General features: G+C 45.3%; 1 protein-coding gene across 5 annotated transcripts in view; it reads right to left on the bottom strand.

Annotated features, from left to right (window-relative positions):
* Positions 1 to 9351, bottom strand: part of fgfr2 (fibroblast growth factor receptor 2) — a 47861-nt gene extending 38510 nt beyond the window's left edge. For all 5 annotated transcript variants that reach the window (XM_030070164.1, XM_030070165.1, XM_030070162.1 and 2 more), the window contains exons 1-2: positions 8794 to 9351; positions 6009 to 6264 (exon numbers count right to left, since the gene is read on the bottom strand). In XM_030070164.1, the coding sequence (XP_029926024.1) occupies positions 6009 to 6189 (181 nt within the window). In that variant the 5' untranslated portion in view covers positions 6190 to 6264; positions 8794 to 9351. The remainder of the gene's footprint in view (positions 1 to 6008; positions 6265 to 8793) is intronic.
* Between the last annotated feature and the right edge of the window lie 2022 nt (positions 9352 to 11373).

The raw sequence follows: 11373 nt of genomic DNA, 5'->3' as shown, positions 1-11373 counted from the left end.
AGTTGAAAAACTTCACTGCAGATTTTTCATCTCTGCAAAGTTTCCTCCTCCTCTGCACCACAAGAGGGGGAGGGAGAATCTCTCTCTCTCTCACACACACACACACACACAGACATGCACACGTACACACAACCTTGCTCAATTTCTACCAAACAGCTTTCTCGTCTTCCCTTCCTCTTCATCGCCATCATTTTCCCTCCCATCTATTGAACCGCTCTCCATTTCATTGAAAAGCCCTCTCCCTCTCCGTCTGCCTCCCTCTCCAGTAACAGCTATCAAAGCATCTATCAGGTGTGATAGACTCGGGCGTTCCACTCGTACACTTCTTCTCTCACTCCAACCTATCTCCTTCTCTGCCCCCATCATCCTCACTCGCTCCATCTCGGCTGGCAGTAATTAGTCTCCCTGTCTTCTGCGGCAAAATGCAGCAAGCGGTTCTCACAAACGCCGCCGGACCGCCACATCTCCCCGCCCGCCCGTCTCTCTGCTGAGTCGGTGAGAGTCGAGCATGACGGCGTTGTCAAAGTGGCATCAAGGAGGACAGCATCTATGGTCACCCTGCAGTTTTTCCTCCCATAAATGATCTTATGAATCTACTTGTGCGGAGAAGCGCTTTTCGCTGCAAGTCTGCTGTTCCCGTCACTGCAAAAAGTCAAAATCTTACCAAGAATATTTGTCTTATTTCTAGTCAAAATGTCTCATTACACTTAAAATGAGACATGATCACCTACAAAGTAACTTGTTTTTAGCCAATTTTCACTTGTTTCAAATGAAGTTTCACTTGAAAATTTGCTTGTTTCACTGGCAAGTTTTTATCTCTATATCTCATTACACTTTGAAAAATTTGCCAATGAAACAAGCAAATTTTCGAGCGAAAAATTGACTAAAAACAAGTTATTTCGTAGGTGATCATGTCTTATTTTAAGTGTAATGAGATATTTTGACTAGAAATAAGACAAACATTCTTGGTAAGATTTTGAGTTTTTGCAGTGATGCTGTTCTCTCCACAACAGGATAGGTGGACCAAATGTACGGACTGCCTCTTGAAGTCATGTACGCCAGGATGCAAGCAAACAGACAGACAGACACACATGCTGCCAAATCACATTATCTTCTGCTGGCCTCCTTTTTTTTTTTTTTTTCCTTTCCTCTTCTCTCTGTGTCCTCCTAACACAGCCAAATCCCACGACTTTTCTCCCCCTTTCTTTTTTTTTCTGGTGTCCATGTCCTTTCACATTCAAATCACCCTTCAGCATTTTTTTTTTTTCTTGTTATGACAAAGGAGTCGCTCCGCCAACTGGCCCCTAGTTGGCGTCCATGGCAACAGCCCCTCCAGTTTGCACCCCCACCCCCTCCTATTATCAAGGCATTCCCTGGACCCTGCCCGACCCCTGCAACCCCCGGGCCACCCCTTATCTCCATCAATCCTGCAGGGTTAAGCCTGGATGACCCCGAGAGTTCAAGCCAGGCTGCGGGGTCCCAAGAGAAGCTCCTACTCGATTCCTGACTCGGATCGCGGTGCCTCACTAAGTTTCGTATCGCTCAGAATGCAAGTAAAGAAGTTGGACGTAAACATGTTTGCATGTTAGAGGGCTTTATTAGCCAGACAAGAGAGCAGATGAAGGCTTCAGCGACTTCTCGGGATATAACAGGTCTATAAATTCAGTAAAAGACACTAATAGCAGTGTGGTGGTGTTATCAGTATCTGTAGTATCTGTAGTCTCTCATTCTGTTACTCAGTGTTGTTGTGCTAATGCAGCCTCAGTCAAATACTTGAAACATTTACGTCATGCTTACAGGACTGTAAATCAAAATAAGAGCACATAATGGCCCCATTGTATTTGTTGCCATGACAGGACATTTTATAAAGGTTCCTCTAATTTAAAATAAGCATTGTATTGGGGTGCTTTGTAAACTGGGCCAACAGCTTTTCAAATAAAGGAGCGCGTGCTGGATCGGACTTCTGGTGTTAAGATATCCTTAGTGTCTTGCACTGAAAAACAAATGTGCACTCATGCCAACATTAAAAAAAAAAAAAAATGGCCACACACCTGTAGCTCCACAGGATATTCCTTAAGAAGTTCCATAATGACTTTAAAAAATTTGCTTAGGTATAATAGGACATTTAATCAACCTTTTATCACCATTTTTGTACTGTTACGTTTCCCGCCCACGTAGAACACAAATTTGAGAAATAAAGGTTGCTAATGGGGAAAACTAACTAAAAAAAAAAAAAAAAATGGGTCTTGGGTTCAAAAGGGTGGCAGGGGATTATTTCTCCTTCCTGCCACCCACTAGATCTATCAAAATGATAGAAGAACTAAAAAATACAACCCAGTAAAAGAAAAGAGTGGAAGTCAATGGACCCGGAGAAGGCAAAACACAAAACCCCCCACACAAAAGCCTGGTTTATCCTTTCAAAATACCAAGAGAGCCAACTGATGGTGTTGACTCTCACACACTCACAACCAAAAACTGAACTGAGCAGCCACTGCTCCTTATATAACCTCCGAGCCCTGCTGATTAATCAAAGACCTTTAGCTGGGAGTGGACACTTTCTCCTAACGAGCAGGGTGATTCTTGTGGGGGAAAACAAAACTCTAGTGCTTAACCAAACAATTCATAAAAGTACCAAAGTTCTGACTTAAAAGTGATTTTTTCCACCGGTGCTGGTCCACACCCCACAGACCTCTGGCACAAGCTGCCACAGGGAGCAGCTCTTCCCAGCGTCTTATCAAACAGGTGGGACACACACTGGTGGAGTGACAAGGCATTTTCTGGCACATCAGCCAAGGCAAATAACAGTCCACACACACACTCACACACACTCACACACACACACACACATACACACACCTCAAGATCAACACCAGCCAACGGCAGGCTAATAAAAGTCATTGTGCGCGGGCGGTCTATTCAGGCTAACTGCCCCTTGGTCACACTGCTGGCCGGACACACTGCATTTGTTTAGAGGGAGAGTTCAGTTCCATTGCCATCGCCACACACACACACACACACACACACATACACACACACACACTGCCATTAACAGGCAGCTGACACTTTTAGCTGACACTTTTATACTTTTACAGCCTGGCTCCCACTGTGTGGATACCACAGTGTTACAGATAGGTAATAAGCCTACAAGCTCCGTCCCCATCCCTCGACATACATACACACACACACACACACACACATGTACACACACATACACAGCAAGCTACAAACTGTATCTTAATCAGCAGTCTAGGATCACAGCTGTTCATGAAATAAAGGTTATTTTTTCACTTGATTTACAAAAAAAGACTCAATATGGCCACATGGCTTGTTATGATTGATTTTTTACAGTAATCTATATATGAATATGTGAGCTATTAGTAAAGCAGCACTGAGAGACACTTTAGTAAGAGTGATCGCTGGTGCTATCTGTGCACTTTAAACAGTTACTGTGGTCAAATACACAGATGTGACAAGGCGAGAGTTATTTCACGCTGTGCCCCTTTGTCGAGCCCCTTCATGAATCGCTGAGCTCAAAACGGTTCGCTTTCAAGACTTAGCCCTGATTTATTTAACCAGTCGACTGTTTTGCAGTGTTTGTCTCTATGCTGACCGTAGCGTTTTTGAACGGCAGAGTTTGGCAAGTGGCGCAGGAAAGAACAGCCAAACTGTGAGTCATTTTAGGTCAGACATTTAGCCCGAGTTCCAGTGCGCCTGCTGTCACATTTATTCATCATTATGTGTGATAGAGGCCTAAACAGACCGCAGAGCAGAACACAGCATACCAGTGTCAGAACACACACACACCTCCTGTGTTTGGTGCCATTGTTACTCGGCTCAGTCAGAGTATTTTAATCACTGTGCAAATGGAGAGCGCCCGGACAAGGTAAACACTCCTGTAGATCCTACGTGGCTGCGCCGACAACAATAGGCCTGTTGTGGAGGCCTTTACCGGCGCGCTCGCTCTGCTTCTACTGTTACAGAAGCCACAGGTAAACAAACTACCCAGGCCGCCAGAGGTGCAAGCTCAGGCTCTAGAGGGAACAGCATTGATATGCAATCTGACCAATCTGGAGCAATCACTGCTCCCAGACACAGGCAGCGGTGTGACAGTGGCTGCAGGAGGAGGGAGGGGCTTCTGCAAAGGGGTCATTAGGACAAAGGTGTGTGGGGGGGCAAACCAATCTGTCTCCCTATCATCTGTGCCCTGCAGATGACACCGGAGGTGGAAGTAAACCATGGGCACCGACTCAATCCCACAGAGCTGCGGTAAGAGCGCTGCCTGCCTGTTTGTCATGTGCAGCGGGGAAACTGATTCGGAATCAGATAAACGGGCCGGGTTCTCCAGTCTGTGCCCTGTTGATCCCTCATCATGTGACCCCCAGGTCTAGCCACTTAATCCCCAGTCACATGACTTCACCGCTCCCCGGCTCGCCGTAATCTCTCCATCTAAAGGCGAAGTCAAATATGCACAAATCCTCTTAGAACTTTCCTGGAGGATTGGATAACTCTCTGGAAAACTCTCTCTCGCTCTCTCTTTCTGTCTGTCATCCCCCTCCACCCTGCTTGGTTTTCTCTGTGGCCATGTAGCGTAGCGTCCAGGCAGTGTGGGGCTCTGAACCCTCCGGCTTGGAGCCAAGAGGTCTGAGACAGAAAAACAAAAACAGCAACAAGAGAGAGGGGAGCTGAGGTGGCCCCTCAGCAAGGTAGCTAAGTAAGAGCGACGCCTGACCTCGAGGGCAAAGGACAGGAGAAGGGGACGAGTGTGTGTGTGTGTGTGTATCTCCATGAGAAAGACTAGAGAAAGAGATGGGGGAGGTGATGGCTCAAAAAAAGTGATGCACTGTTGTTGGCCCAACTTACAATTAGCATGTTGATTAAAGCCTGGGAACAAAAGGCTTTGGAATGTGACTTACCATCCATCACAACAACTCTAATTAGCTAGTCTGTGACCAGACTCCAAGACTGGAGACACATAGGTTGCAGAAGCCTCAAAAACAAAGAAAAAAAAGAAAGCACTGTCTGCCTGCCTTTCACAAAACACAGACAGCCTCTCAAAAGTTATTACAATGCGAAAAAACACTATGGTTTCTATGTTTAATTCACCATCTTCCCAGAAAGCAGAGCACGCTGCAAATACCAAGCAGTCGTGACTTGCAGAGACAATGCGAAACTCACTCTTTCCTTCCCTCCCTCTCCGTCTGTTTCTTTCCAGGCAAACAGGGCATGAGAGAGATGCCAGCATAAACACTGTCCCACCCTCCTGCGCCACCCTCCCTCGTCCTCGCACACGGGGTCACACAAACCTGCTTTTAACACTCAGGGAATGCCCTGAACTCGCATGAACATCAGCGGGGAGAAGAACAAACAAACAACAGCAGTCAGTTGTGATTCACACACCTGACCGTGTGGCAAACAGTAAGCTCGCCTTGCCAGGATTAGTTGTTTTTTTCTCTGTTTATTAGAACATTTTATTCCTTTATAGCCCCCAGAAATGTGTGGATTCCATTCACCTTGTTTGTTTGATTTTCACCGAGGTTTAAATGGATTGGAGGGATGCAATCTAAGAGCAGGGAGTCCCATATGTTTTCACATCCACATAGATCCTCATTAGACACTCCATTTGATAGGTTATAGTGCAGGCATCAGTGAAAGGAGAGAAAACTCTCATCAACACATTCATTCTTGCACTATTCTCTCACTTCTCCTCAAACTTTGCTGGTGCCTCTATCAAAGGTAATAGGGGCTAAGCTCACCAAAACGCAGCTTGTGCACTTTGTACTTGCAGAATTGACTTTATCCACTTTTCTTTAACCTGTTTACCTCCCTTTAACAAAAAAAAAAAAAAAAAAAAAAACATTTTAGGAACCACTGCTCCAAAAGCAAGTTTAAAGGGGAAAATAAACCTGACAACAGCACCGCTTTTCAAGGGAAACATGAACGAATGGGTTTCCCCCTGCTCCACCTCCTAGGCTCTCATCCCACTTTTCTCTCTCCCTTTTGTCGCTTACCTTCAGGTTCCAGAGTGGCCTCCTCCTCCTTGGTGGCGGTGAGGGGCGGCCGGGCCACGCTGACGGTCAGAAGGGACAGCAGGACGGCAGCCAGCAGCCAGGCCCACGAGGCCATCCCCTTAGTGGGGGCCAGAGCTCCCCATACCCCCCTCCTCCGCCTCCCCCTGGACACTGATCCCATCTGAGGGACTCCGCCCAACCATCAACTGCTGCCTGGTCGGCCTGTCACTCACGGGAATTCACCCAATCACCTGGGCTGGAAGACAGAGAAAGACAGAGAGAAGCGGGGAGAGAAGGGAAGGGAGAGTGGTGGTGGAGGGATGATGGAAGAGGCAGAAAGAAATGTGAACAGAGAGATGGGAGTTTTGCAGAGAGGCAGCAAGAACAGAGAGAGAAGAGGGAGAGAAACATATATCAGCGCAGTGTAATTACAGTCCCATTTCATGGAGCTCTGCTGTGCTCTGCGCCCAGACGGTTTTCTTTCTTACATTTTGAGCCACAGAGAGACAGATGAGAGAAAGCCAGAGAGGCAGAGACTGTGTCCATGTTTCAAAATGCTGTCAAACAAGCCATGCCACAGACATACCGAAGCCCTGAGGCACTGACAGCCAACAAACAGCCACACTGCATCCACCTTTGCTTCTGATCTACAGGTATACTAAAGACATCATAATATGTAATTAGACATGTCCATTAACAGATGCTGCCTGTTTCTGTTTCTCTGGTGCTTAATATTCCCGGTTCCTCAGGTCTGATGTGTCCCAAATGCTACAATAAGTTGTAAGGTTGTGATCCCGAAATATAATTACAGTCCTAGATTGTTTTGTATTGGTGATGAAATGTGTTAAACTAACAAACAAGAATGATGGGGCATCCTGCTCCAGTTTGAACAGAAACAGAATCCTGTGTCTTTTTCCATGCGTTTTCACTTCAACGGGCTACGTTTCATCTATCACTGGCACACACACAAAAAAATCATCAAGCGCTGAGTCACGACTTGTTATGAAATGATCCCGGCAAAAAAAGCCGATCAGAGATCAGTATTTTCGGGCGGCTTAGGGGGGCGGCATCACTTATTCCAGTGCGCAACAGATGCGCCAAACCTGTTGCCCGCTTCCCATTTGTGTTAATTGCATTCGGTGAACGCACTTATTTCATTTCCAATTTGGAGTGACTTGATTATGACACGAAGTATGCTTTAACTGGAAATAATGCTGCATCGCAGTATTGGGGGGACACATTATTTGGCGAGACATCTGCGGTTCAGCCCCGCTGAGCTGTCTCTGGGGGTTTGGGGAAGTCACGCTTCCCTGAGCTCCTTCTGCTCCGGCTGGAGATATCGATTGGTGTCACCCGCAAAGATACATGTAATTTGACTTGTAGAGAGCAAATTTTAAAACATGTCCACATCCTGCTTTATCTCCCTAATGCCCCCCTCGGGGCTACACGGGCTCGGCGCCGCGTGGACGCGCACATGATGTCTGGATGAATCTATGAATTTTCATGACGTGCGCAACTGAACTGACTTCACGGAGAGAAACACAGGTTTGTATTTACAGCTGAGGGAACTATTTTTATATAGTGACTAGCGCAATCCTATGATTTGTTAATAGAGTCAGTGTAACTATAAACCATTGCCTATATCTAAAAACTGGAACAGATAATCAGCCAGAAAACGGAAAACTACAATATTGGTAAACTTAATGTGCAGCTTATAATACTTTTATATTACAAATGTTAACCAGTGTCCGATAAAATCCGACATCACACCCTTAAAACAAATGAAAACAACAAGAAACAGAAGTAGCCTAACACCAAGAACACAAAGCAAAATGAAGAGCATCAGATCAGAGGGTGAAAAACATTTTGCCTAATATTGAAAACAATAGGACGATTGATATCACATGTGAAGCAAGTATGGAAAAGGTCTTAAAAGGTGACGCTTTTCTTCACTGGCTGTCTCTTTCAGCATGTTGCTGTCGACATGACATTTGGACACATGAGGGCTTTTCCTCCATAGATTACCACAGCCTTCATTTAAACCAGGCTTTGAATGAAATTTCTTGGCACTGATTGAATTCCTATTGAAATTCAAATCAGCTGGCTTTTCCACAATGGGGGTTCATTTGGAGCTGCTCAGTGATTTAGGGCTCCGGCACCAAGCAGGGAAAAAACAACTGCGGTCACGGGATAATTGGCACCATAAATGCAATGTAGAAAATTAAGCAAAGTAATAAATAACCGAGACAGTTGTTAATGGGCCCTAAACTGATGATGCAAGATGCTGTTTAGTTTTGCACCTCGGTGATCGAGTCACAAAAGAAATCCAGGCTGCATTCACTGGAGTGATGACACCTAGTCGTGTTTCCAAATTAAAGTTGAGAATCTAATAAGACTTATGACTTTAAAATAAATATATTCAAATTAATCACGATCAAATTAATCAGTGGCGTTTTGTTTTGTTTTGGATTTTAAATGACCAAAATAAGAATTTTCAAATTTCACTGTCAGACTCTGTGCATGTTCTGCAGACTTCTGCAAAGTCCCCAAATAAATTATTAATTACAAAACTCAAAGCCTATTCAGCTGTAAAGTAGCTAAGACAGATCAAACAGAGAAATATGCGGTTCTAACTAAAACAGGACAACACCGAGAGCAGCAAAGCATTCAACTATTCCCATGTCTGTCGTGACAGCCGAAATCTGACAGATCATTTGCGTAGATCTTACGGAAGCATTGATTTTTCCTCAGCTGAGTTTTTTTTTTTTTTTCTCCTTTAACTTACCAGGGAGGACTCAAATCGTGGAGATCTCTGTTTTGGCATGCACAGATAAGGGAGGAGAGTGCATGGGCTGAATCCAGAGGGAGGAATGTCTCCAACTCCCCAATGCACCAAAAAAACTGCGAAGCGCTGCCTTTTTCACTTCACTAATCCACAATCAGCCGGCATCAACTCAAATCAGAGAACATATTCCAAGCCCCAGGGGCAGGGTAGTCCGATGCCGTGCAAAGAAATCCGACTTTACTTGCGTTATCCTTCGAAAACAGCTCGGAAAACCATACCGCTGTCCCCCCGAAACTTTCCTCCCCGTCACCAAGTTTCTTCTAGGGCGCAAAACATGTCCAGTGTTCCCGAGCAGCGCACTTCTCCGCTAAATGGAAAACTTGCAACTTGTAAGGAGGAGGAACGGGATTTTAAAAGGCACGACAGGATAGATGTCCGATGTGAAATGACATAAAATCCATCAACGTACGTCCCCCTGGCGAAAAGAGCGTCTTTCGTGTCTTCTCCTTCTTCTCACCCCCTCCGCCGACAGTCCTGGTACTGTTTCTCAGACGCTTTGTCAGGTTTACTATGTTTTTTCTCCTCCTTACGTTTCCACACACTGCCCTCCTCCTTCACTCCAGTGGGTGTCACTACCCCCTCCCGTCCCCACACCGCCGCCACCCCACCCCCTGAAATCCGAGCCGCTTCCTGGCCGCAGTGCCTTTGGGCCCTGCCTTTCCTCCGCCCATCAAATTGCAGCGATGCCTGCCCTGCGCTCAACTTGCTCACAATCAACCGGCTCGAGAGCGAGAGCCCCGCTCCGGCTCTGGAGCGTCAGACCGCAGTAACGACGCCCCTCAGTGGTCAAGGTGTGACATCTGCGCAAGGAGACGCACAGGAGAGACGCACTGACACGCACACACGAGCTTTGTTTAATGTATTTTTTCATCCAATTTTGTTGGGACAGAGACAAAAGCCAAAACAAAAAAACAGATGATTAAATAACCATAAAGTTGATATGCCTTGTCTTTTCTTTGGGGGTGTCTTGCTCATGGACACTTGGGCAGGCTCACCAGCCATCACTATCTTGCCACTCACATTCACAACCGTGGGAGTTGGAGGTGTGCATATAGAAAGTAGGGGACACCCAGAAAACTCTGTGACCAATTTTATCAGCAGTTCTTCATTTAAAATGCATGCATGTACACAGACATGCATGTATTAATGGCTATACACACATCTGCACCCGTGGACTAAAACAATGTATTAAGATATAAGGGATCTAATAAAGATCCAGGGTCTATCTAACCTATTATCAGAGAGGGCAGAAGCTGCTCAGTATATTGACAACAAAGAAAAAAATATAGTACATTTTTCTTGTGCAATACAAAAAACATCCATGTTAACAAGACAGTTCGTCTCACCTTGAGTGTTAAAATATTGTTCCTCAGACTAGGGAACACATTCTGCTTGTGGGATGTGGGATAATACCGCTTGTATCCACAATATTCTTGAGTCAAGTGTCATTTTTGTGATATTAGTGGGCCAGTGCGCCTGCCTTGTTTCAACACATTTATACCGTTGTGCAGACAGCCCCAGAAATAAGTGAAACAGCACTGGAAACGAGTAGGATTAGCTCATCTCACTGGGAGATATTTTCACTTGTTTAAAGATAAACAAGATTCAACATGAAAATCAATGAATTTCTAAAATGGAGATGTTGCAGAATAATTTCTGTGCACAGAGGAATTACATTTGCATTTTCGGCAGTGAGCCAATGCGGTTATCCAGGATACCTTACACTGAGTGCAGTGGTGTAATAACCTTGAACTGCCAGCTCATTAACATTACATTATGACAATTATGAAGGAAGGAGCGCAAAGATCAGGGCCTTGGATCTCTCATAATTACAATCTAAACTTTTGCTCTATGATGCTTTTATTTTTTTATGTGACCTTGCGTATGAGTGCATGTTTGTGCTCGGTGACTTTGCCTTCAATGCCTGGCCGCAAACCAGTTTCCTTCAGGATAATGAAGTGTAAAGTTATTTGTAGAATGGTTTCAAGGAAGCAAAAAGCTATGGAAAGGAACAGATTAAGGGGTTAAGGATTTATTTTATTGCTATGATATCTGCACAACTTTTGTGCAAATTAACAGATTTATACACAAGTGCTCAGCAAGAGAGAGAGAGACAGAGAGAGACAGGAGAGGCCCCCTGTGGCTTGTCCCCCCACTGCTTCAAGCTGTCTCCTGCATTGGTTCAGGCGTTTAAGGGCTCTGAAAGAGAGTGAGACTGAGGGGAGGGTGGAAGAGTCTAATCTCCACAGACTTCTTATTTTCTTCTCCCCTCCAGTAGTGAAGCCCCCTTTCTAAACAAGGGAGGGAAAACGCTCCCATTCATTTTGAATAGAGGGACTAATAAGGCTTTTTCTAAGGCAAAGCTTTGGCCCGTGAATGGAGTTTTCTGTGTCTGTTTTTCGCTCCTCTTTTTCTCCTCTCCCATCTCTGTCTCCACCAGTAAAGCCATCAGATACAGCGGGGCTGACAGCTTGGCTTGAAATAAAGAGGGAGCGAGAGGTGAGGAAGGAGAGTTTGACT

This window comes from Myripristis murdjan, chromosome 15 (assembly GCF_902150065.1).
Source record: "Myripristis murdjan chromosome 15, fMyrMur1.1, whole genome shotgun sequence".
Classification (NCBI taxonomy): domain Eukaryota; kingdom Metazoa; phylum Chordata; class Actinopteri; order Holocentriformes; family Holocentridae; genus Myripristis; species Myripristis murdjan.
Note: the sequence above shows the minus strand (reverse complement) of the source record. Positions and strands in the feature narration are given on the sequence as shown.